The 27,500-nt window shown below is 42.6% G+C and overlaps 2 protein-coding genes across 4 annotated transcripts in view; one reads left to right on the top strand and one right to left on the bottom strand.

The window, feature by feature from the left end:
• Window positions 1-27,500, bottom strand: part of LOC138950247 (uncharacterized) — a 796,434-nt gene that overhangs the window by 21,989 nt on the left and 746,945 nt on the right. The window lies entirely within an intron of this gene.
• Window positions 1-27,500, top strand: part of LOC138950264 (uncharacterized) — a gene marked incomplete in the record, with an annotated part of 260,344 nt that overhangs the window by 267 nt on the left and 232,577 nt on the right. Inside the window, 3 exon segments of the mRNA XM_070322021.1 lie at window positions 2,400-2,570; window positions 8,096-8,142; window positions 8,621-9,007. Of these exon segments, the coding sequence (XP_070178122.1) occupies window positions 2,400-2,570; window positions 8,096-8,142; window positions 8,621-8,662 (260 nt within the window).

Raw genomic sequence — 27,500 nt, forward strand, 5'->3', positions numbered from 1 at the left:
ATGTGTTCCTTGTTTTTCTCCTTGTTGACATTTGTTTCGTCTCCAGAATACTTTTCCAACATACTAGACATACTTTGAGCAAACTCTTGGAAAAAAGTCCTGTTTTTTACCGCTTTTGCGATCGACACCTGCATCAGTAGGACTAGAATAGCACACGTAATACGCAAGCTAGCTAAACAAATCGACCTGTTTAGAGTAGATAATAGATTTGACTTTCTTCTCGTTATATAAACGTTGCAAAGTTTTGCCTATTGTGATTTTTTTTGTCGATGTGTAATTGGGCCCTTCCGTTTTTGTCTGGTCGATTTTAAAGGTACCTTTATTTGAGCGGCGGTCACGTGATCGCTGTAAAAGATATCTTTAATCCAAATAGTGATCCTGATAGTGAAGTAAACAGCTTTAACTGGCATATACAATTTTAAGGAAATGACACGAGATGTAATGCTTTAATTTGTTGCAATAATGTTTTGGCCAAGTTTATTTCAATTGAACATTGGAATTTTATTTTTTGAGCCATGTGACTTCAGAGTCTAACAAAATCTCATATTAATGCGGCGATAGCTAAAACTACAAAACATTGCGTATTTGGGTGTGTTCAATCATTAACAAAATAAAATGAACCTAACCAAAAAACGATCCATACATCAATGTTTGTGTTTATGACCAAACTATGACGACACAGATCACCTTGACCACCGGTTGTGTGGATGCGTGGCACAAGCCGTATCGTCACGCCCCTTCGATAATTGCATGAGTAATTAATAATGTTTTGAAGTGATGGTTTCTGAACAATCTGCCTATCTCATCTGAGTTATAAGTTGGACACTGCCTTTCTCCAGGGTTTGACAACGGGATAAGCAAGAGTTCAAGAGCTGGCATCAACGTTTTTAATCACCACAACTGCAAAACAATTCAAGAAAAGCTTTGGCTTACCTTCACAATCTCTAAACAAGTCTTCCTGTATCAAAGCGGCGGCCTCTGCTAAAAAGAGCGTAACTCAGAAATGAATAACCGTGTCAATGGTTTTCGATGTTCTGAGAGTGTGTACTCTCTAACACACGCTACGTACACTGCCAGTAGCTTCCCCTGTAGACTCACTGCACAAATTCCACACACTGAGTTACGTATTTTTTCTTATGAGCGTGACAATATTTTAGTCAATTTTTCTAATGAGCGTGACAATATTTTGGTCAATTTTTCTTTTGAGCGTATATATTTTTAATTTTTAGAGCTTGTTTTTAATCCAAATATAACATATTTATATGTTTTTGGAATCAGAAAATGATGGAGAATAAGATAAACGTAAATTTGGATCGTTTTATAAAATAAATATTTGTTTTACAATTTTCAGATTTTTAATGACCAAAGTCATTAATTAATTTTTAAGCCACCACGCTGAACTGCAATACCGAAGTCCGGGCTTCGTCGAAGACTACTTGACCAAAATTTCAACCAATTTGGTTGAAAAATGAGAGCGTGACAGTGCCGCCTCAACTTTCACGAAAAGCCGGATATGACGTCATCAAAGACATTTATCAAAAAAATCAAAAAAAGTCTGGGGATATTATACCCAGGAACTCTCATGTCAAATTTCATAAAGATCGGTCCAGTAGTTTAGTCTGAATCGCTCTACACACACACACACACGCACAGACACACACACACACACACATACACCACGACCCTCGTCTCGATTCCCCCCTCTACGTTAAAACATTTAGTCAAAACTTGACTAAATGTATAAATAGGTTAAGTAAGTACTGTGTTCGCACGCGTGACCTGTCTCGCTCTTTGGGTGTGGTTAGTCGAGACTATCAGAATATAGTATCGGTGATGACTGTTTTTTGGTGTTGATCTTTTACTTTGATGCCGACAGCTTGACTAAAGGTTTTTATATCGCTTCACGCGACTTGTTGTCAGCTGAGCTCCTCAACAATGTCAATGTTTCTGATGAGCGTGACGATATTTGATTGTGCGTGGTGTAGATAATCCTGACAGCATAGTGACGATATTTGATTGTGCGTGGTGCAGATAATCCTGACGGCATAGTGACGATATGTGATTGTGCGTGGTGCAGATAATCCTGACGGCATAGTGACGATATGTGATTGTGCGTGGTGCAGATAATCCTGACGGCATAGTGACGATATGTGGTTGTGCATGGTGCAGATAATCCTGACGGCATAGTGACGATATTTGATTGTGCGTGGTGCAGATAATCCTGACGGCATAGTGACGATATGTGATTGTGCGTGGTGCAGATAATCCTGACGGCTTAGTGACGATATTTGATTGTGCGAGGTGAGGATAATCCTGACGGTATAGTGACGATATTTGATTGTGCGTGGTGCAGATAATCCTGACGACATAGTGACGATATGTGATTGTGCGTGGTGCAGATAATCCTGACGGCATAGTGACGCGTGAAGAGTACGTCAAGTACCAGACACGTCACGACCCGGAGCTGGACGGACTGTCCCACGAGCTGTACAACGTCTATGACGTCAACAATGACCACCGCCTGACCATGGACGACTACGACGGCTTCTACAGGCAGATGGACGTGGACAGTAAGTCTGTGTGTGTGTGTGTGTGTGTGTGTGTGTGTGTGTGTGTGTGTGTGTGTGTGTGTGTGTGTGTGTGGTGTGTGTGTGTGTGTGTGTGTGTGTGGTGTGTGTGTGTGTGGTGTGTGTGTGTGTGTGTGTGTTGTGTGTGTGTGTGTGTGTGGTGTGTGTGGTGTGTGTGTGTGTGTGTGTGTGTGTGTGTGTGTGTGTGGTGTGTGTGTGTGTGTGGTGTGTGTGTGTGTGTGTGTGGTGTGTGTGTGTGTGTGTGTGGTGTGTGTGTGTGTGTGTGTGTGTGTGTGTGTGTGTGTGTGGTGTGTGTGTGTGTGTGTGTGTGGTGTGTGTGTGTGTGTGTGTGTGTTCTTCTTGTTCTTGTTCTCCTTTTGTGTTTTGGTCTGACACTCCCACGTACACTGGTCTTGTTTTTTCGTGAGTGGGTGTTTACGTGCATGGCCGGTTTTGCCATTTAGGCAGCCATACGCCGATTTGGGGGATAACCGTTCTGTGCTAAATTTACTGTAACGGTCCCTTGATCCATGCCAGGGTCAAGGTCATTACAGTTAGCAATACCCAGCATGCATCACTCCGAAAGGCACAGTATGGCTGTCTGAATGAAAGGAACACGTTTTGCTCATGAATGTAGAGTGGATGATTGACTGTCAATTTGTCTCACTGCTGACGAGTAAACTCATTGACTTGTTGACTTAGTTTTAAATGATCAGACGAGTAACCTCATTGACTTGTTGACTTAGTTTTAAATGATCAGACGAGTAAACTCATTGACTTGTTGACTTAGTTTTAAATGATCAGACGAGTAACCTCATTGACTTGTTGACTTAGTTTTAAATGATCAGACGAGTAAACTCATTGACTTGTTGACTTAGTTTTAAATGATCAGACGAGTAAACTCATTGACTTGTTGACTTAGTTTTAAATGATCAGACGAGTAACCTCATTGACTTGTTGACTTAGTTTTAAATGATCAGACGAGTAAACTCATTGACTTGTTGACTTAGTTTTAAATGATCAGACGAGTAAACTCATTGACTTGTTGACTTAGTTTTAAATGATCAGACGAGTAAACTCATTGACTTGTTGACTTAGTTTTAAATGATCAGACGAGTAAACTCATTGACTTGTTGACTTAGTTTTAAATGATCAGACGAGTAAACTCATTGACTTGTTGACTTAGTTTTAAATGATCAGACGAGTAAACTCATTGACTTGTTGACTTAGTTTTAAATGATCAGACGAGTAAACTCATTGACTTGTTGACTTAGTTTTAAATGATCAGACGAGTAAACTCATTGACTTGTTGACTTAGTGTTAAATGAACAGACGAGTAAATTCATTGACTTGTTGACATAGTGTTAACCTTTGCCGTGCTTCCTGGGTTCACCTGTACCCAGAGACACACTAAAATCATTGTAACTCTGGAACCATTAAAGGTATCGTTTTGAAATTTTAAGTATCTCTCACACACCTAATTTGCTCTCTGTCTGCAAATTGTTAGTGTGTACATGACAAAATATCAAGATTAATTGATTATGATAATTTACATAGACACTGCCGATGGCGCGGGTTCACACAAACCCATACTTTTAAAGAGTAGTATTGATTGTAACTATCCCTCTGCCGACGGCGCGGGTTCTGCTACACCCATAATTACCAAAGCGGCGGAACAGTGTCTGTCTGCCTGTTTGTCTCCAAGAGACTGTCTGTCTCTCTGTCTGTCCGTATCTCTCTGTCTGTATGTCTGTTGTCAGTTGCTCTGTCTGTCTGTCTGTCTATCTGTCTATCCGTCTATCTGACTGTCTGTCTCTATCTGTCTGTTTCTCTCTCTCTTTCTCTCTCTGTCTCTCTCTCTTAGTCTCTCTCTCTCTGTCTCTCTCTCTTAGTCTCTCTCTCTGTCTCTCTTTCTTAGTCTCTCTCTCTCTTTCTTAGTCTCTCTCTCTCTTTCTTAGTCTCTCTCTCTCTCTTTCTTAGTTTCTCTCTCTCTCTTTCTTAGTCTCTCTCTCTCTTTCTTAGTCTCTCTCTCTCTTTCTTAGTCTCTCTCTCTCTCTCTTTCATAGTCTCTCTCTCTCTCTTTCTTAGTCTTTCTCTCTCTCTCTCTTTCTTAGTCTCTCTCTCTCTTTCTTAGTCTCTCTCTTTCTTTTTTTTTTTTTTTTTTTTTTTTTTGACCTCAGTTGCATGCAAGGCTGCTTCAACCCATCTTTTTTTTGCCTCTTTCGTCTTTTATTTTATTTTATTTTCTTTCTTTCTTTTTGGGCGGTGAGCATATCCTTCTTCATTGGTCTTTTTTTTTTTTAATGAAATTTTAATTTTGTTTTCTTTTACATTACAGGTTACATTTCCATTAAATTACTTTTTAATTCAACAACAATTTAACTAATGTTTGCGTGTATGTGCATATGTGTGTGTGTGTGTGTGCGTGTGTGTGTGTGTGTGTGTGTGCTGTTGTTGTTCCCATAATTCTGTTATATAATACATTTTCAGCGGGACAATACATAACAAGTTAATTAATCCAATTACAGTACTAGTTTTCAGCACAACATCATACAGCGCATATATAAATAACTTTACATTAACAGCACAATACTACTAGTTATCTATATTCTTATACACAGTTCAATTTTACTAGAGATTTCGAAGTCGAGCTTGGTTCTGAAATAAGATCTTCATGTTAGTTTTTGGATTTCCGTACTTAAACTGGCTTACGCACATTTTCGATATCAATATAAGGTGATTAATTATGAAGGTTTTCTCTCTGGGGATATCACGTGTGAAATACCCAAAAAGAGCCTCTTCGCAGCTTAACTTTATATTTTTGCCTGTATATTTAAATATGTACCCTTGACATTCCTGCCATATGGGTTGCACTGCTCTACACTGCCAAAAAAAGTGCTCGATGAAGTCGGTTTCGTTACAATACTGACAGAGATTTGTTTGACGAATTCCCATCTTATGTAGCAAAATATTGGTGGGATATATATTGTGTAAAATTTTCCAATGCAATAGACGAAGACGGGTTTCTGTCGAGCATTCGTTAGCTAATTTCCAGTGTTTATCTTCTAATGTAATATTTAATTTGTTCGACCAAAATCCAGCTGAGCTTGGCTCCTTTATCTCATAATTTAACATCTTTAGGCGGATTTGGCGTGGAGATAATTGTATAAATGGCATATGATCAAAACGGGCCTGACCCGTATCACGCAATAATAGAGCTTTAATGGCAGTCTGTATTGCATTATATTCAAATAGGCGAGACTGTTTATATCCAGTTCGTTCACATATTTCCTCAAAAGAGTACATGTCGTTATCGTTAAAAACATCTTTAACATCGCATATTTTAGCCTTTATCCAGTCATTCATGTATAGTGTTTGCTTCCTGTACCTTATATTTGTATTATTCCATAAGGTTTGATTGCGTACACTTATCTGCTGTTCATTACTGCTTATTTCTTTGATCTTGTGTTTATTGTTTAGCCAGGTGATAAAAGCTTGTTTCCAGAAATATTGCTTTATGGCACCTAGTCCTTTAAAATTTTCTGCACTCACATTTGAGCGCAGACAGCATAAGCGTTCGCCCAGATTTAAAAATGATGCTAATGGAATCTGTTGCCACTTTGCGTTACTTCCGTCCAGCAGCCTCATAATCCATGAAATTAGAAATGATGTTTGTACATCTTTGACATTAATCATTTTCAGACCTCCAAGATTTGTCTCTTGGCACATTACTTTTCTATTAACTTTTTCATAAGCTCTTTTGTTTGAATATTTTTTCTTCCAGATAAATCGGAATAGAGATGAATTTAGCTTATTGAGGAAGTTTTCTGTGGCACATAGAGATTGCAGTGCGTAAGTAAACTGTGACAACATTAATGTTTTGACTATACAAATTTTCCCCATTATACTTAGGTTTCTTTTCGACCATGTTGCTATTAATGAATTTACTTTATGTAGTTTAGGTTCCCAGTTTTCTTCTATGTTTCTTAGTCTCTCTCTCTCTCTCTTTCTTAGTCTCTCTCTCTTTCTTAGTCTCTCTCTCTCTCTTTCTTAGTCTCTCTCTCTCATTCTTAGTCTCTCTCTCTTTCTTAGTCTCTCTCTCTCTCTTTCTTAGTCTCTCTCTCTCTCTTTCTTAGTCTCTCTCTCTCTCTTTCTTAGTCTCTCTCTCTCTCTCTTTCTTAGTCTCTCTCTCTCTCTCTCTCTTAGTCTCTCTCTCTCTTTCTTAGTCTCTCTCTCTCTCTTTTAGTCTCTCTCTCTCTCTTTCTTAGTCTCTCTCTCTCTCTTTATTAGTCTCTCTCTCTCTTTCTTAATCTCCCTCTCTCTCTTTCTTAGTCTCTCTCTCTCTCTCTCTTTTTCTTAGTCTCTCTCTCTCTCTCTCTTTATTAGTCTCTCTCTCTCTTTCTTAGTCTCCCTCTCTCTCTTTGTTAGTCTCTCTCTCTCTCTCTCTCTTTCTTAGTCTCTCTCTCTTTCTTAGTCTCTCTCTCTCTTTCTTAGTCTCTCTCTTTTTCTTAGTCTCTCTCTCTCTCTTTCTTAGTCTCTCTCTCTCTCTCTTTCTTAGTCTCTCTCTCTCTCTCTCTTTCTTAGTCTCACTTTCTTTCTTAGTCTCTCTCTCTTTCTTAGTCTCTCTCTCTTTCTCTCTCTCTTTCTTAGTCTCTTTCTCTCTCTTTCTTAGTCTCTCTCTCTTTCTTTCTTTGTCTCTCTCTCTCTCTCTCTCTTTCTTAGTCTCTCTCTCTTTCTTAGTCTCTCAGTCTCTCTCAGTCTCTTCCTCCCCCTCTCCCTCCCCCTCCCCCTCTCCCTCCCCCTCTCCCTCCCCTGCAAGAAGTCGGTGAAGGGAGAAACTCGATGCACCCACTGAAGTAGCGCTGTGGGTTTCCCTGAACCCACCCCGTCGTTAGAGAAATAAACGGTAAAAACCCTCTTTCAAATGTATGGGTTCAGACAAACCCGCATCGTCGGGCGTGTGTAGTCAAAAGCGGCATCCGGCAAAGGTTAAATGAACAGACGAGTAAACTCATTGACTTGTTGACTTAGTGTTAAATAAACAGACGAGTAAACTCATTGACTTGTTGACTTAGTGTTACATGAACAGACGAGTAAACTCATTGACTTGTTGACTTACTGTTACATGAACAGACGGATAACTGGAAGGACTGATTCACAAGTTGCCGCATGATTGGATTGTCAGGTGGATGGATGGATGGCTCTATGCTTGAATGGATTGATTTATCAGTCGACGCTCTGATGTATCGATTGACTGACTAAATTGACTAGTTGACTCACTGCTGAATCGTCAGATGGATGGATGGATGGATGGGTGGGTGGGTGGAGGGAGGGTGGGCGTCTTGGGTGGGTGTCTTGGGTGGGTGGATGGATAGATGGATTTGATGGGTAGATGAATGGATGGATGGATAGATGGACAAATTAACTTTTACAGTTGACTTTCTGATTAATTAATATTCAGATGGACATGAGGGTAGACAATGGGTGAATTGTGGACTGAATGACCGACTGTGGCTTTCTTCTTGCAGCTGATGACAGTGTGACAGAACCAGAGTTCACGACCTACTGGACCAAGGTCAGTTTAAAGCGTTGGTCACGTGACATGGTGTGTCAACCAGAGAGACAACTATATTGTTATTGTGTTATGTTGTGTTGCGCTGTGTTGTGTTGCGTTGCGTTGCGTTGAGTTGTGTTGCGTTGTGTTGTGTTGTGTTGTGTTGCGTTGTGTTGAGTTGCGTTGTGTTGAGTTGCGTTGAGTTGTGTTGCGTTGTGTTGTGTTGTGTTGTGTTGTGTTGCGTTGTGTTGCGCTGTGTTGTGTTGTGTTGCGTTGTGTTGTGTTTTGTTGTGTTGCGTTGTGTTGCGCTGTGTTTTGTTGTGTTGTGTTTTGTTGCGCCTTGAATATGTGCGCGATATAAATTGTATAAAATAAAATAAAATCATAAAATTAAATCCCTGCGCTTAGAACTGTACCCACGGAATACGCGCGATATAAGCCTCGTATTGATTGATTGATTGAGTGTTGTTTTTCACAGTGCCTTGCGTTGTGTTTTCAGCTGTTCAACAGCGTCAAGCACCACACCAACCTCATCTGTTAGACACACCTGCTACAATCGCCTCCTGTACAGCTCGCTGCCCTGCTGTCAACTCAACACGTCTCACCTGTCATACTGTGGAATAGCATCACTCACTCTGTGCTTGGTCTTAATATCAAACTTATTCAAAACCACCAACTGTTGCTTCCCGTGACGTCACAATCACCAACTTGTGACGTTTTCCGTGACGTCAAAATCACAAAATTGTGACTTTGACCATGCTAGCAAATTCAAAGCGTGTTGCTCCAAATGTTGTGCACTTGGTTTTCTTGTGTGGACTTGGCAATTTGATTGTGTTTGTGTCGCTTTATAGAGGTTACGTGTGTTTGCAGGTTTGGCTGTCCGCTTCTTAGATAATGGGATAGTCAGCTTACGAAAACATTCACCCGGCAACACTCATGTAGCCTACAGCTGTAATTATTATTCATCTATTGACTACGTCACTACGTAGTCACGTGAGTATTGTGCGCGCATGAGCAAGAAGTCAATTGGCGGTAAGAGCTTGAAGGTAATGGACGAGCTGTTCCACACCATGGATTAAATCGTGGTTCATCGAACTGGTTTTGTGCAGGACTAATTCTTTTTCGACTGCAAAGTGTTTGTGTATTAACGTTTTGTGTTTGGAATTCGTTTGTACGGTGAGTTGCTCCTTTTTTCATAAGTGATTTAAATCGTTGAGGGCTTGTGACCGGTTCCACCTGTGTTGTGTGTCGGAAATGAATGATAATGAGAAAGCCGGGCCTGCTGAGTCAGGAGATAGACCTAATCCGAAGCCTAGCTCGGAACAAGCGAATCAACAAATTATCCAAGATTTGATGCAACAATTAGATGCCAAGTGGGAAAAGAAGTTCGCTGCCCTCTCGAACCCCACGCTGCTGAGCCAGCAAAGTAGGTTACAGGCACAGACAGGCCCTGAGTTGGTCGAATCACAGTCTGAAAAGCCTCAAGGTTGCAAAAGAAAGGGGGCTAGTGCTCCTAATGCAAAGAAGGGCAAGACGCTCATGAAAAAGCGCAAGGTCGAATCGAATCAGCCTGAGAGCAATGGGGATTCTGAATCTGATAGTCATTATCGCTCAGACTCGTCTGATGGAGAAATCCTTGTTGAGGATGACGTACTCTCGATAGTCTGTTCGGACGAAGATTTGATGAAAGAAATTGATGGTGAACTAGACCGAGAAGAAATCACTGCTGACGCAGTAGCCTCCTCAATGGCGGATTTGATTGATAAACGGTTTGCCAAAGGACTGGGCGAAGAAAAGTTCGCTGAGAGGATAGATCTATACCCAAGGCCCATCAACTGTCAGAAGTTGCAAGTGCCAAAAGTAAACACTGAAGTGTGGAAACTGTTGCCCGTGAACGCAAAAAAGGCGGACCTGAAGCTAGCCTCTATCCAACGCGCTGTGATAAAAGCCGCGACTGCAGTGACGTCATCCACGCAGGCACTTTTTAAAGCGCAGAGAGAAAAGTCAATGAAAGACGGGAAAACCGGTAAAGCCATTGTCAAAGCTAACTCGGATGCTCTCGCTATGCTTGGGCATGCCAGCAGAGAGCTCTCCCTAAGACGTCGCTATGCGCTACGCCCACACCTCCCAAAACACATGATAGGGCTGTGTTCGGACTCGGTGCCAATTAGCAGCCAACAGTTGTTCGGTGACAATTTGTCAAACTCGCTAAAGGAGGCCAAAGAGCTCGACAGATATGCACAGAGTACAGGTGCGAATGTGGATAGACGAGGGTTCAACTTCAAACCGTGGAAAAACAATGGTCGAAAGCCTTTTTTAGGCATGAGACAGCCGCAGTGGCAGAACAGATTTCAGAGTCAGAAGAGGCAGTTTGGGGGAAAGAACAGTCAGAGAGCGCAGTTCCCCAGGAGAAACTAAATGACGATGCTGTCACTTCTCAGGTGAGAGAACTATCTGTATGTCTCTCCTCTTTGCTCACAGATATAAAGATGGAGACCTCTCTCTTTCAAGGTGGTAGAATAAAGCAGTTCTTGGATATCTGGAAATCATTAACCTCAGATCCTGAAATCATTCAAACCGTGTCTGGTGTTCACCTTGAGTTTAATAAATCTAGATCAACACCTAGATCTAGTCCATTTAAAAACCAACCTTTGTTGAACAAACAGGAAGTGAAAGTAATTGATTCAGAGATTCAAAAGCTGAGTGCAAAAGGAGTGATAGAGCAGTGCGAATTTGAACCGGGGCAGTTTGTTTCACCTGTTTTTACACGGCCAAAGAAAGATGGCACACACAGGATGATTCTTAACCTAAAGTGTTTGAACAGAGACATAGCTTACCATCATTTTAAGATGGAAACGCTACAAGCTGCTGCGTTGAAATTGGTGACGCAAGACTGTTTCATGGCTTCCATAGACCTGAAGGATGCATACTATTCTGTACCAATCTTTGAAGGCCACAAAAAGTTTTTGAGGTTTGAATGGGATGGTAAGATGTGGCAGTTTAATTGCATGCCAAATGGTCTCGCACTTGCTCCACGCAAATTTACAAAATTGTTGAAGCCTGTGTTTGCTACCTTGAGAGAGAAAGGTCATCTGTCCACCGTTTTTCTGGATGATTCTCTGTTACTTGCTGAGACAAGACTAGCATGTATGCAAAATGTGATTGATACAGTGCAACTATTGCGATCAGTTGGTTTCATTGTTCACCCAGGAAAGTCAGTGCTTGAGCCCAGCCATTGTGTTCAGTATCTTGGGGTAATCATAGATTCAAAGCAGATGATTACCACTCTTACACCTGATAGGAGTGCAGACCTGCTTTCGTGTTGTAAGACTGCAATGTCCAAACTCTCAATGACAATACGATACTTAGCCAAAGTCATAGGGAAAATTGTAGCGGCATTCCCTGCAGTGAAATATGGGCCTCTATACTACAGACAGCTTGAAAAGGAGAAAAAAGCAGCGCTTGCTAGCAGTAAAGGGGATTTTGATTGTTGCATGAGTCTGTCTTTTTCTGCAAAGTCAGAACTACAGTGGTGGATAGATAATGTGTCGGCTTCTTACAACAACATACACCAGTCTGCACCAGATATCACTCTTTCTTCTGATGCTAGTCTCACAGGTTGGGGCTGTGCACTTGGAGACGCACAGTCAGGTGGTTTATGGTTGCCTGTTGAAACACAGTTCCATATTAATTACCTTGAGTTAAAAGCGGCATACTTTGCACTGCTGTGCTTTCAGGATCAACTTATTGGTAAGCATGTGCGCATTCTTGTTGACAATACCACGGCTGTTGCCTGTATCAATCACATGGGTACTAGTCATTCGGATACGTGTGACTCTATTACAAATACAATGTGGCTGTGGTGCATCACTCATGATATCTGGCTAAGTGCAGCTCATATTGCAGGGAAAGATAACACTGCTGCTGATTCTGAATCAAGGAAAATAAATCTGGATACAGAGTGGAAGCTGGATGAGACAGTATTAACTCAGGCTCTCAGTTCTTTGCAGGTGAAGCCTACTATTGACTTGTTTGCATCCAGGTTAAACAAACAAATGGACAGGTATGTGTCCTACAAGCCAGACCCAGAAGCATTTGCTGTAGATGCTTTTTCCATGAACTGGGGAAATGTTGAGTTTTATGCATTTCCTCCTTTCAGTGTTATCACACAAGTTCTCATGAAGATTCGTCAAGACATGGGCATTGGAGTGGTGGTGGTTCCACGCTGGACGACGCAGGTTTGGTGGCCTCTGCTCAACAATCTCCTGATCCAGGAACCAGTGGAGATGGAAGGGAAGGAACTCTTGACGCTACCTTCTCACCCGGGCAAACTGCACCCTCTTCATCGTTCCCTTCGACTTCTGGTATGCAATGTATCAGGGAACGCTATCTCCAGGAAGGCTTCTCACAACGTGCTGCAGACCTGATGATTCAGTCTTTCAGATCATCGACTCAAGCTGTGTATAACTGCTATATTTCAAAATGGCGATCTTATGCTTCAGAGAATAGTTTTGATGCTGACATAGCTTCACCTGCAAGAGTAGCTAACTTTCTTGCTTCGCTGTTTGACGCTGGAGCAGGTTATAGTACTGTCAATTCTGCCCGTAGTGCGTTGTCAGCTTACTTACCCATGCTATCGGGTCAGACGATAGGAAGTCATCCAGTTGTGTGCAGAGTGATTAAAGGTGTTTTTGAAGAAAGACCTTCTTTCCCTAAGTATACTGACACCTGGAATGTGAATGTTGTATTAGACTATTTTGACAAGCTTCATCAACTGCATGAACTTTCTTTGAAGGAACTGACACTGAAAACGTGTATGTTAGTAGCTTTAGTCACAGGTCAAAGGGGACATGCTCTACATTCTTTAATGGTGGATGATATCAGAGTTTTTGATCAGAAGTGTGTGATAGTGTTTTCAAGCAAGCATAAGACTACTAAACCTGGGTTTCACACAGAACCTGCTGAAATACTCGAATTCACAGATAATGAGAAACTCTGTCCTGTACGTCACTTGAAGAAATATTTGACTGTAACTAAGCCCTTAAGGAAAGGGAAGCAACTCTTCATCAGTTATTCAAAACCTCATTGTGCTGTAGGAAAACAGACTTTTTCCAGGTGGATCAAAGCTGTGTTACGGAGTGCTGGCATAGACACAAAGAAATACACAGCACATTCCACACGAAGTGCGAGTTGTAGTGCAGCAGAAAAGAGAGGTGTGCCCTTGAAAACTATACTCAAAGCTGGTAGTTGGGCAAGTGACAGAGTGTTTGTTAAGTTCTACAAGAAAGATGTTTCTGTTTCAAATTTTGGTCAGATAATTCTTGATGGTTACTTTGAGAATAAAAGTTAGAACTCTTTAATTGTCTGATTGAGTGTGAGTTCACATAGACTGTTTCTGAAGTCTCACGTGACTACGTAGTGACGTAGTCAATAGATGAATAATAATTAGAAAATTAAACTAGACTTACGCTAGGAAGTTGAAGTTTAATTGAAATTATTAAGAGTCTATTGACAGGAACGGAGGAGTTACGTCCCTCCCTTGTCAGTAGATTTATGATGATTCAATAAACTGACCCTCCCTATAAGTCGTCAGTCTAGTGACCACACACAGCTCTTAACATTGACTTCTTGCTCATGCGCGCACAATACTCACGTAACTCCTCCGTTCCTGTCAATAGACTCTTAATAATTTCAATTAAACTTCAACTTCCTAGCGTAAGTCTAGTTTAATTTTCTAATTAATGTAAATGGGATATAACTATATATGTAAATCATATTGCCTGACGACAACACTCAAAACAACCAAACCTTTAAGGACATAGGTATTCGCTTGTCGGGTTCATCTTTCTCTGTTTTGTCAAGCCAACCGCAAAAAAAAAGAATATATGTTGTGTAAGACTGCTTTAGTATCAGGCTGGAGTGAGCGGCCAGTTGACAGTATGTCTGCTTTTACTCGCGTGTTTGCGCATGCTGTCATAGAGTGAGCTGTACAGTCAATAAAACAAACATCCGTATGCCGAGTGTATGTTTTAACTCTAGAATGGTTGGAACTGTCTTTCTGTGTGTGTGTGTGTGTGTTTGTGTGTGTGTGTGTGTGTATGTGTGTGTGTGTGTGTGTGCGTGCGTGTGTGTGCGTGCGTGTGTGTGCGTGCGTGTGTGTGTGTGTGTGTTAGTGTGTGTGTATGTGTGTGCGTGCGTGTGTGCGTGTTTCCGTATGTGTGTGGCTGTGGCTGTGTGTTTGCGTGTGTCTTAGTGTGTGTGTGTGTGTGTGTGTGTGTGTGTGTGTGTGTGTGTGTGTGTGTGTGTGTGTGTGTGTGTGTGTGTGTGTGTGTGTGTGTGTGTGTGTGTGTGTGTGTAACACGGTCTTTCTGACTTTATCAGCGACACACGAAACAAACCAGAAACCCATTTGCTTCACGTGCTCTTTGTTGTGTTGACAATGTCTGTCAGTCAGTTCCGATATTGTGTGTGTGTTCTGTCTTGTCTGTCTGTCAGTTCCGATATTGTGTGTGTGTTCAGTCTTGTCTGTCAGCCAGTTCCGATATTGTGTGTGTTGTGTCCTGTCTGTCAGTCAGTTCCGATATTGTGTGTGTGTTCTGTCTTGTCTGTCTGTCAGTTCCGATATTGTGTGTGTGTGTTCTGTCCTGTCTGTCAGTCAGTTCCGATATTGTGTGTGTGTTCTGTCTTGTCTGTCAGTCAGTTCCGATATTGTGTGTGTGTTCTGTCTTGTCTGTCAGTTCCGATATTGTGTGTGTGTTGTGTCGTGTCTGTCAGTCAGTTCCGATATTGTGTGTGTGTTCTGTCTTGTCTGTCTGTCAGTTCCGATATTGTGTGTGTGTTCTGTCTTGCCTGTCAGTCAGTTCCGATATTGTGTGTGTGTTCTGTCTTGTCTGTCAGTCAGTTCCGATATTGTGTGTGTGTTCTGTCTTGTCTGTCAGTCAGTTCCGATATTGTGTGTGTGTTCTGTCTTGTCTGTCAGTCAGTTCCGATATTGTGTGTGTGTTCTGTCTTGTCTGTCTGTCAGTTCCGATATTGTGTGTGTGTTCCGTCTTGTCTGTCTGTCAGTTCCGATATTGTGTGTGTGTTCTGTCTTGTCTGTCTGTCAGTTCCGATATTGTGTGTGTGTTCTGTCTTGTCTGTCAGTCAGTTCCGATATTGTGTGTGTGTTCTGTCGTGTCTGCCAGTCAGTTCCGATATTGTGTGTGTGTTCTGTCTTGTCTGCCAGTCAGTTCCGATATTGTGTGTGTGTTCTGTCCTGTCTGTCAGTCAGTTCCGATATTGTGTGTGTGTTCTGTCTTGTCTGTCAGTCAGTTCCGATATTGTGTGTGTGTTCTGTCTTGTCTGTCAGTCAGTTCCGATATTGTGTGTGTGTTCTGTCTTGTCTGTCTGTCAGTTCCGATATTGTGTGTGTGTTCTGTCTTGTCTGTCTGTCAGTTCCGATATTGTGTGTGTGTTCTGTCTTGTCTGTCAGTCAGTTCCGATATTGTGTGTGTGTTCTGTCTTGTCTGTCAGTCAGTTCCGATATTGTGTGTGTGTTCTGTCTTGTCTGTCAGTCAGTTCCGATATTGTGTGTGTGTTCTGTCTTGTCTGTCTGTCAGTTCCGATATTGTGTGTGTGTTCTGTCTTGTCTGTCTGTCAGTTCCGATATTGTGTGTGTGTTCTGTCTTGTCTGCCAGTCAGTTCCGATATTGTGTGTGTGTGTTCTGTCCTGTCTGTCTGTCAGTTCCGATATTGTGTGTGTGTTCTGTCTTGTCTGTCAGTCAGTTCCGATATTGTGTGTGTGTTCTGTCTTGTCTGTCTGTCAGTTCCGATATTGTGTGTGTGTTCTGTCTTGCCTGTCAGTCAGTTCCGATATTGTGTGTGTGTTCTGTCTTGTCTGTCTGTCTGTTCCGATATTGTGTGTGTGTTCTGTCTTGTCAGTCAGTTCTGATATTGTGTGTGTGTTCTGTCCTGTCTGTCAGTCAGTTCCGATATTGTGTGTTTGTTCTGTCTTGTCAGTCAGTTCTGATATTGTGTGTGTGTTCTGTCCTGTCTGTCAGTCAGTTCCGATATTGTGTGTGTGTTCTGTCTTGTCTGTCTGTCAGTTCCGATATTGTGTGTGTGTTCTGTCCTGTCTGTCAGTCAGTTCCGATATTGTGTGTGTGTTCTGTCTTGTCTGCCTGTCAGTTCCGATATTGTGTGAGTGTTCTGTCCTGTCTGTCAGTCAGTTCCGATATTGTGTGTGTGTTCTGTCCTGTCTGTCTGTCAGTTCCGATATTGTGTGTGTGTTCTGTCTTGTCTGCCTGTCAGTTCCGATATTGTGTGTGTGTTCTGTCTTGTCAGTCAGTCAGTTCCGATATTGTGTGTGTGTTCTGTCTTGTCTGTCAGTCAGTTCCGATATTGTGTGTGTGTTCTGTCTTGTCCGTCAGTCAGTTCCGATATTGTGTGTGTGTTCTGTCCTGTCTGTCAGTCAGTTCCGATATTGTGTGTGTGTGTTCTGTCTTGTCTGCCAGACAGTTCCGATATTGTGTGTGTGTTCTGTCCTGTCTGTCAGTCAGTTCCGATATTGTGTGTGTGTGTTCTGTCTTGTCTGCCAGACAGTTCCGATATTGTGTGTGTGTTCTGTCTTGTCTGTCAGACAGTTCCGATATTGTGTGTGTGTTCTGTCTTGCCTGTCAGTCAGTTCCGATATTGTGTGTGTGTTCTGTCTTGTCTGTCAGTCAGTTCCGATATTGTGTGTGTGTGTTCTGTCTTGTCTGTCTGTCAGTTCCGATATTGTGTGTGTGTTCTGTCTTGTCAGTCAGTCAGTTCCGATATTGTGTGTGTGTGTTCTGTCTTGTCTGTCTGTCAGTTCCGATAGTGTGTGTGTGTTCTGTCTTGTCTGTCTGTCAGTTCCGATATTGTGTGTGTGCTGTCTTGTCTGTCAGTCAGTTCCGATATTGTGTGTGTGTTCTGTCTTGTCAGTCTGTCAGTTCCGATATTGTGTGTGTGTTCTGTCTTGTCTGTCTGTCAGTTCCGATATTGTGTGTGTGCTGTCTTGTCTGTCAGTCAGTTCCGATATTGTGTGTGTGTTCTGTCTTGTCTGTCTGTCAGTTCCGATATTGTGTGTGTGTTCTGTCTTGTCTGTCTGTCAGTTCCGATATTGTGTGTGTGTTCTGTCTTGTCTGTCTGTCAGTTCCGATATTGTGTGTGTGTTCTGTCTTGTCTGTCAGTCAGTTCCGATATTGTGTGTGTGTGCTGTCTTGTCTGTCTGTCAGTTCCGATATTGTGTGTGTGTTCTGTCGTGTCTGTCTGTCAGTTCCGATATTGTGTGTGTGCTGTCTTGTCTGTCAGTCAGTTCCGATATTGTGTGTGTGTTCTGTCTTGTCAGTCAGTCAGTTCCGATATTGTGTGTGTGTGTTCTGTCTTGTCTGTCAGTCAGTTCCGATATTGTGTGTGTGTTTTGTCTTGTCTGTCAGTCAGTTCCGATATTGTGTGTGTGTGTTCTTTATTCCCCCCTCTGCTTCTTTACCTCTGTAAACTTGTAGAGCTAGTTATTTTTCGATAATGACCCAGCAACCAAACAAATAACGAGCCAGCAACAGCCTGAATCCTCGATAGTGCAATGGGTTGAGAAGCTGTTCTGTTTCGGTACTACTTTTGCGACTGAAAAGTTCCAAACGCTCTAATGTACGAAGTATACATTTCTGGAGCAAACAATACAAACATACCGCATTTAAATTAACAACTACAGGCCTGAACACATGAATCTCCATATAAAATCCATGAGTTCGGTTGTTTTCTGAATCTAGATCTGCCGTGCACAATCCGTTCATCACAAGCAAATTCCCAAGGCAAGTAACTCATACTCTAGCCGACAAGAGTAGTTCCCCTTCTTTTAACGCAGTTTCTTCGACAACACTGACTGCAATCCGACGGTCAGTTTTCAACAATATTTCATTTTATAAACAGATCACACGCAACCAAATGCACACATCTCATCAATTTAAACAACATAAAGCGGTTTCATACACTATTTTCCCCAGAAAACTGAACTTCATACAGTAATTAACGTTGGAACACGGGTGCAAAAGTTCGTCTGCTAGTCCCATTTGACGAAAGAACATTATCTTAAGCGATACTAAAACATAAACAGAACACACAATATCTGCCTTTACCGCCACAGCAGAATAACAGCTTATCTGTGTACTTGATTTTAGTCTAAAACAGGGAAACTGACAAGAAGTGTTAACAGAATAGAATGATTTGCACGGAACTATACAACCGCGCATTAATCGATCGCCTGCGCAGGTTGACTGGTTGAGTGATTCGGATTCGATCAAACTTTCGCACAAAAACTCCTGTTTTCTTTGAATAACTGAAGAAAGGGGGAATAAAGAGGTTACACACCTCGTCTCAGTGATTATTAGAAATAATGGTCTCAGTTCGCGGTCATGAAAAAACTCGCTGAAGCTCGCATGTTTCATGATCCGCTAACTTCGACCATTATTTTTAATAATCACTGAGACTCGGCATGTAACCTCTACGTCTTGTCTGTCAGTCAGTTCCGATATTGTGTGTGTGTATTCTGTCGTGTCTGTCAGTCAGTTCCGATATTGTGTGTGTGTTCTGTCGTGTCTGCCAGTCAGTTCCGATATTGTATGTGTGTTCTGTCGTGTCTGTCAGTCAGTTCCGATATTGTGTGTGTGTTCTGTCGTGTCTGTCAGTCAGTTCCGATATTGTGTGTGTGTTCTGTCGTGTCTGTCAGTCAGTTCCGATATTGTGTGTGTGTTCTGTCTGTCAGTCAGTTCCGATATTGTGTGTGTTCTGTCGTGTCTGTCAGCCAGTTCCGATATTGTGTGTGTGTTCTGTCTTGTCTGTCAGTCAGTTCCGATATTGTGTGTGTGTTCTGTCTTGTCTGCCAGTCAGTTCCGATATTGTGTGTGTGTTCTGTCCTGTCTGCCAGTCAGTTCCGATATTGTGTGTGTGTTCTGTCTTGTCTGTCTGTCAGTTCCGATATTGTGTGTGTGTTCTGTCTTGTCTGTCAGTCAGTTCCGATATTGTGTGTGTGTTCTATCCTGTCAGTCAGTTCCGATATTGTGTGTGTGTGTTCTGTCGTGTCTGTCAGTCAGTTCCGATATTGTGTGTGTGTTCTGTCTTGTCTGTCAGTCAGTTCCGATATTGTGTGTGTGTTCTATCCTGTCAGTCAGTTCCGATATTGTGTGTGTGTTCTGTCGTGTCTGTCAGTCAGTTCCGATATTGTGTGTGTGTTCTGTCTTGTCTGTCAGTCAGTTCCGATATTGTGTGTGTGTTCTGTCTTGTCTGTCAGTCAGTTCCGATATTGTGTGTGTGTTCTGTCTTGTATGTCAGTCAGTTCCGATATTGTGTGTGTGTTCTGTCTTGTCTGTCAGTCAGTTCCGATATTGTGTGTGTGTTCTGTCTTGTCTGTCAGTCAGTTCCGATATTGTGTGTGTGTTCTGTCTTGTCTGTCAGTCAGTTCCGATATTGTGTGTGTGTTCTGTCTTGTCTGTCAGTCAGTTCCGATATTGTGTGTGTGTTCTGTCGTGTCTGCCAGTCAGTTCCGATATTGTGTGTGTGTTCTGTCTTGTCTGTCAGTCAGTTCCGATATTGTGTGTTCTGTCTTGTCTGTCTGTCAGTTCCGATATTGTGTGTGTGTTCTGTCTTGTCTGTCAGTCAGTTCCGATATTGTGTGTGTTCTGTCTTGTCTGTCTGTCAGTTCCGATATTGTGTGTGTTCTGTCTTGTCTGCCAGTCAGTTCCGATATTGTGTGTGTTCTGTCCTGTCTGTCAGTTCCGATATTGTGTGTGTTCTGTCTTGTCTGTCAGTCAGTTCCGATATTGTGTGTGTGTTGTGTCTTGTCTGTCAGTTCCGATATTGTGTGTGTTCTGTCTTGTCTGTCAGTCAGTTCCGATATTGTGTGTGTGTTCTGTCGTGTCTGTCAGTCAGTTCCGATATTGTGTGTGTGTTCTGTCTTGTCTGTCTGTCAGTTCCGATATTGTGTGTGTGTTCTGTCTTGCCTGTCTGTCAGTCAGTTCCGATATTGTGTGTGTGTTCTGTCTTGTCTGTGAGTCAGTTCCGATATTGTGTGTTTGTTCTGTCTTGTCTGCCAGCTATGTACACCGAAAACATGTTTATATGTAGAACAATAAACCTAGTTTAGGATTTTTATCTACAAATCATATCATATTTGGGATAATGCGCGATACATGTTGATAAATTAAAAGCCCCACAATGATGCGCATGGCTAAAACAAAATTAAACATTACAATACAAAAATAAATAAATGATGTTTGTCTGTTTATCTGTCTGTCTGTCTATCTGTGTGTCTCACACACACACACACACACACACACACACACACACACACACACACACACACACACACACACACACACACACACACACACACACACACACACACACACACACACACACACACACACACACAAGCGACCCGAATTTCCCAGCAATGGTACAATCCAAGTAAAGTACAAGAAACGAAATGAACTGCTTGTCAATGGCAGGACGAATCTCTTCAGGTGGAGGTAAAGTCAACTAATACGTACGAACATCACAGTTTTCAATTGTCTAGTGCATCTTTGTGTCTTGAACAGTACTCTTGAGTTTGGTACCGTTGTGTTCCTAAGACTCTGCAACTCTTGATGTTGGTACCGCTGTGTTCCTAAGACTCTGCAACTCTTGATGTTGGTACCGCTGTGTTCCTAAGACTCTACAACTCTTGATGTTGGTACCGCTGTGTTCCTAAGACTCTACAACTATTGATGTTGGTACGGTTGTGTTCCTGAGACTCTGCAACTCTTGATGTTGATACCGCTGTGTTCCTAAGACTCTGCAACTCTTGATGTTGGTACCGCTGTGTTCCGAAGACTCTGCAACTCTTGAGTTTGGTACCGTTGTGTTCCTAAGACTCTGCAACTCTTGATGTTGGTACCGCTGTGTTCCTGAGACTCTGCAACTCTTGATGTTGGTATCGCTGTGTTCCTAAGACTATGCAACTCTTGATGTTGGTATCGCTGTGTTCCTGAGACTCTGCAACTCTTGATGTTGGTACCGCTGTGTTCCTGAGACTCTGCAACTCTTGATGTTGGTACCGCTGTGTTCCTAAGACTCTGCAACTCTTGATGTTGGTACCGCTGTGTTCCTGAGACTCTGCAACTCTTGATGTTGGTACCGCTGTGTTCCTGAGACTCTGCAACTCTTGATGTTGGTACCGCTGTGTTCCTGAGACTCTGCAACTCTTGATGTTGGTACCGCTGTGTTCCTGAGACTCTGCAACTCTTGATGTTGGTACCGCTGTGTTCCTGAGACTCTGCAACTCTTGATGTTGGTACCGCTGTGTTCCTGAGACTCTGCAACTCTTGATGTTGGTACCGTTGTGTTCCTAAGACTCTGCAACTCTTGATGTTGGTACCGCTGTGTTCCTGATACTCTGCAACTCTTGATGTTGGTATCGCTGTGTTCCTGAGACTCTGCAACTCTTGATGTTGGTACTGTTGTGTTCCTAAGACTCTGCAACTCTTGATGTTGGTACCGCTGTGTTCCTGAGACTCTGCAACTCTTGATGTTGGTACCGCTGTGTTCCTGAGACTCTGCAACTCTTGATGTTGGTACCACTGTGTTCCTGATACCCTGCACTTTCCTTTGACACAAGGCTCAGCTACGCTCAGTTCAGGACAGGCTTCAGTCTCTTCTCCTCACACACTAACGACACGTAAGAATAACTAAGCATAATGTGACGACACGTAAGAATAACTAAGCATAATGTGACGACACGTAAGAATAACTAAGCATAATGTGCCGGTCTAGAGTAGTTGCGCGGCAGAGGGGTGTATCTCTGTCTGTCCCAAGACTAGTTTTCTAGAGTTGTCGACGTCCAGTGTGTTTGGGACTAGCTGAGTTGCGCGGCAGAAGGGCGTATCTCGGTGAGCGGGTTGTCGACGTCCAGTGTGTGTCTGGCAGTGACACGGCGGTAGGTCAGCAAGGTGACGATGAAGGCCAGTCCGTAGCCAATAATCACCATAGAGATACCCAGCCCCGCCATGGCACCTGACACACACCGAGAACACATCTTTAACTGCCTGACACACACACCGAGAACACATCTTTAATTGCCTCAGGCCACATGCCCTTACAATAAGGGTTAAAATAACAGAATCATTTTTGAATTTCGTTAAAATAACATAAATGGTATGCACAGTTATAAACTATAATTACGCATAAATTGCAACAAATACATTAAAAATCCCTGTCACAAATGCCATATCACTGAACCTGATTAATAAGGGGTTGTCTCTTCTATAACATAACGAACACAAATCTGCTGAAGCTGTTCATCACACTATCATCATGACTACCACAACAATACCAACACTTGTTACAGACGTGTTCAAAACTTGTTACAGACGTGTTCAAAGCTTGTTACAGACGTGTTCAAAGCTTGTTACAGACGTGTTCAAAGCTTGTTACAGACGTGTTCAAAGCTTGTTACAGACGTGTTCAAAGCTTGTTACAGACGTGTTCAAAGTGTGTTACAGACGTGTTCAAAGTGTGTTACAGACGTGTTCAAAGCTTGTTACAGACGTGTTCAAAGCTTGTTACAGACGTGTTCAAAGCTTGTTACAGACGTGTTTAAAGTGTGTTACAGACGTGTTCAAAGTGTGTTACAGACGTGTTCAAAGCTTGTTACAGACGTGTTCAAAGCTTGTTACAGACGTGTTTAAAGTGTGTTACAGACGTGTTCAAAACTTGTTACAGACGTGTTCACAACTTGTTACAGACGTGTTCAAAGCTTGTTACAGACGTGTTCACAACTTGTTACAGACGTGTTCAAAGCTTGTTACAGACGTGTTCAAAACTTGTTACAGACGTGTTCAAAGCTTGTTACAGACGTGTTCAAAGCTTGTTACAGACGTGTTCACAACTTGTTACAGACGTGTTCACAACTTGTTACAGACGTGTTCAAAGCTTGTTACAGACGTGTTCAAAGCTTGTTACAGACGTGTTCAAAGCTTGTTATAGACGTGTTCAAAGCTTGTTACAGACGTGTTTAAAGTGTGTTACAGACGTGTTCAAAGTGTGTTACAGACGTGTTCAAAGCTTGTTACAGACGTGTTTAAAGTGTGTTACAGACGTGTTCAAAGTGTGTTACAGACGTGTTCAAAGCTTGTTACAGACGTGTTCAAAGCTTGTTACAGACGTGTTTAAAGTGTGTTACAGACGTGTTCAAAGCTTGTTACAGACGTGTTCAAAGCTTGTTACAGACGTGTTCAAAGCTTGTTACAGACGTGTTCAAAGCTTGTTACAGACGTGTTCAAAGCTTGTTACAGACGTGTTCAAAACTTGTTACAGACGTGTTCAAAGCTTGTTACAGACGTGTTCAAAGCTTGTTACAGACGTGTTCAAAACTTGTTACAGACGTGTTTAAAGCTTGTTACAGACGTGCTCAAAGCTTGTTACAGACGTTTATCCTACATACGTGAGAGAGATACCCGTGAGATAAAAATCGTTCAAATCACACGTGTGTATATCATGTAAATGAGGTCAACCGGAAGGTCATGCTATGTAAATTAGTAATTACATATTCATGAAGAACTACTTTTGCAACAAAATGGCAACTGCCACGAAACCGATTTGTCAACACTGAAAGAATTTTTGAGTGATGAGCTGTTCGAAGACATGTTTGGCGATGACGCGAATGACGAAGTCGATGAAGAAAAAAGCGAGTCATCCATGATTTATGATTTTTCTCCAATAGACTCATTCGTTCAGACAAACAAGAACAAGAACACTCTCCGAAAAACGGTTTACGATATACGTCGCCTATCGACGTTTATGGCGAAACACGGGGACAAAAGAAACATTAGCACCATCCAACCACAAAATTATGCAAAATTCTCTGCTCTCTTTTCATGAGTTTGAAAAAACCGGATGGCAAAGAGTATGAACCATCCCCACGCTGAGGGGCCTTCTCAGCAGCATCCATCGACAGTTGAAGTCTAAAAAGTACTGTGCACCCGTTATAGACGGCCCCGAATTTGCACTTGTAACTGAGAGAAGTCGTGAAGACAAAGCAGAAGATTGTTAAACAGGAAGGTTGTGGCAACTTACCTAACAGGGCTCAACCGCTGAAAGATGAAGATGTTGACAAGCTGTGGCAGACAAAACAGCTCGGAGTCGCAGATCCAGAAGTAATCCTGAATACTCTGTGGTGGCAAAACACAGTCAACTTTGGTCTGCGCAGCGTGACACCTCACAGGCACATGCAGTGAGGAGACGTGTCCTTGCATGAAGACAGTAATGGCAGATCTAGAGAATATCTCCAATTTTGCGAAAGACAATCCACAACCAAAGCCAGGGCGACATGTGAAGAAAAGCTGGGATCATCAACCCGAGGTAGATCTACACCAACCACTCTGCACGCCAGTTCCTAGTGCAGAAACTTTCCGAGAATAACGTTCCTCCGACCAAAATAATGCAGCTATCTGGGCACAACAACGTTAAGCAGCATTTCCCAAGAGGAACACCGTGGCTTCAGTCTGATGCTAAACGGCACTGCACCGGTCTCGGAGCTGTCGCCAGTGTCGGCAGACGACACATTGGATTCGCACGGCCACTTCAACTCCAGCCGTCTCCCCTGCCACTGCCACAATCACATCCCAGCAAACGCTAACAACACTGTTTGCAAGGCCTGTGCACGTTGGTACCATCAACATCAACCAATATTTGTCCAGTCACCAAACCGAGAAGTGACCATCTGAAAGCTGTCGACTCGCCTGGCTCCGACTTGACTGTCATCCTATCGCGGAAGGATATGCTTTGCTGTTGTTGTTCCTTTTGGTTTCTTTTATCCTGTGGCCACTGCTTTTCTTTTTATCTGGTATATTTTGAAGTGACCATCATTTCGTTGTTCGAATTTATTTAATCAATGTTCAATATTAAACTTAACAGTGTTAACAAAGGCGAACTACTTTGTCCTAGTTTGAGAGTGTGTGTCATGGCGGAGGAATGAATGTCAAATTGAGTAAAGTGGTTTGAAGTTCTAAAGCGGGTTGATCCAAAGGCAATAGCGCTGTCGGTGACTTTTAGTTAGATCTGGCACAGAAGTATATAATGTAGGATAAACAGAATACTACATGGCTTGCTGTGTCGTACCAGATTTACACTCGTTGCTTTTTCAAATAGTGAACAGCTCGCTTTCGCTCGCAGTTCACTATTTAAAAAAACAACTCGTGTAAATCTGGTACGACACAGCAAGCCATGTAGTATTCTCTATGTTCAAAACGTCTTACAGACGTGTTCAAAACAGGTTCCGTTCTGTTTGAGGCCCGGTAGCTCAGTGGGTAGAGTGCTGTTTGAGGCCCGGTAGCTCAGTTGGTAGAGTACCGGACTTGTGATCTTCGGGTCACAGGTTCGAATCCGCGCCGGGACGGACACGGGATTAGATTTACACTGAAGACTCAGAGAAGGTATCCACGTTCCACCCCCGTGTCACCGCTGTGTCACTTTAAAGACCTCGGCCATTCTGCCGTAAGTTCAGGTGGCTGAGTCCACCTAAAAACGCACACACTTGATTTGCGCGACTCCGTTGCTGCTACCTTTCCACTGGGAGGAAGCGACCCGGATTTCTCAGCGATGGGGCCATAAAGTAATAACAATGAAAAAGAACAAGTCGCGTGAGGCGAAAATACAACATTTAGTCAAGTAGCTGTCGAACTCACAGAATGAAACTGAACGCAATGCATTTTTTCAGCAAGACCGTATACTCGTTGCGTCGTCAGTCCACCGCTCATGGCAAAGGCAGTGAAATTGACAAGAAGAGCGCGGGGTAGTAGTTGCGCTGAGAAGGATAGCACGCTTTTCTGTACCTCTATTGTTTTTAACTTTCTGAGCGTGTTTTTAATCCACACATATCATATTTATATGTTTTTGGAATCAGGAACCGACAAGGAATAAGATGAAAGTGTTTTTAAATTGATTTCGAAAATTTAATTTTGATCATGATTTTTAGATTTTTAATTTTCAGAGCTTGTTTTTAATCCAAATATAACATATGTATATGTTTTTGGAATCAGAAAATGTTGAAGAATAAGATGAACGTAAATTTAGATCGTTTTATAGTTTTTTTTAAACAATTTTCAGATATTTAATGACCAAAGTCATTAATTAATTTTTAAGCCACCAAGCTGAAATGCAATACCGAAGTCCGGCCTTCGTCGAAGATTGCTTGGCCAAAATTTCAATCAATTTGATTGAAAAATGAGGGTGTGACAGTGCCGCCTCAACTTTTACAAAAAAGCCGGATATGACGTCATCAAAGACATTTATCAAAAAAATGAAAATTGTGTCCAGGGATATCATACCCAGGAACTCTCATGTAAAATGTCATAAAGATCGGTCCAGTAGTTTACTCTGAATCGCTCTACACACACACACGCACAGACAGACAGACACACACACACACACACTCACACACACACACATACACCACGACCCTCGTCTCGATTCCCCCTCTATGTTAAAACATTTAGTCAAAACTTGACTCAATGTAAAAAGAATGAAAGTGTGTGAGTGTGTGTGAGTGGGCGGTGTGCTGACCAGCGGAATAGGTGGAGGACGTGTCTTGGGGAGCGGCAGTCTTGACGTCCAGCTCCAGCCCCTCATCCCCTGCACCTCTTCTTGTCGCGCGGCGCTGTCGCTGTTCCTGGTGTTGAAGTAGCTGTCGTTGTCGTTGTTGGTGGTGGTGGCGGTGTTGTTGTGGTGGTGGTGGTGCAGGCTGGAGTGTGGGAGCCAGGCCGACGGTGAATTTCGTTACCTGGAGTTTCTGCAGCTTGACAGATTTGGTTTAAGTTGCTTGGTTCCTTAGCAAGATCTGCCTTGAAAGGTGTGTGTGTATGTGTGTATGTGTGTGTGTGTGTGTGTGTGTGTGTGTGTGTTTGTGTGTGTGTTTGCGTGTGTGTATGTGTGTGTGTGTGTATGTGTGTGTGTGTGTGTGTATGTATGTGTGTGTGTGTGTGTGTGTGTGTGTGTGTGTGTGTGTATGTGTCTGCATTTACGTGTGTGTGTGTGTGTGTGTGTGTGTGTGTGTGTGTGTTTGTGTGTGTGTGTGTGTGTGTGTGTGTGTGTGTATGCAAGTGTGTCTTTGCATGTGTGTGTGTGTGTACATTTACGTGTGTGTGTGTGTGCTTGTGTGTGTGTGTACGTGTGCGTGCGAGTGTGTGCGTGCGTACGTGCGTGCGTGCGTACGCGCGTATTTGCGTAAATAAATGCGTGCTTGCGCATACCACTCCATTATTATGTAACTGCAGTTCAATGAAGAATGTCCCGGAAGTGATGTCAGCCTCCATGGCGGACGACGCCTGCGTCAGATCCATTTCCGGTTC

Source organism: Littorina saxatilis, linkage group LG16 (genome assembly GCF_037325665.1).
Source record: "Littorina saxatilis isolate snail1 linkage group LG16, US_GU_Lsax_2.0, whole genome shotgun sequence".
Taxonomy (NCBI): Eukaryota; Metazoa; Mollusca; class Gastropoda; order Littorinimorpha; family Littorinidae; genus Littorina; species Littorina saxatilis.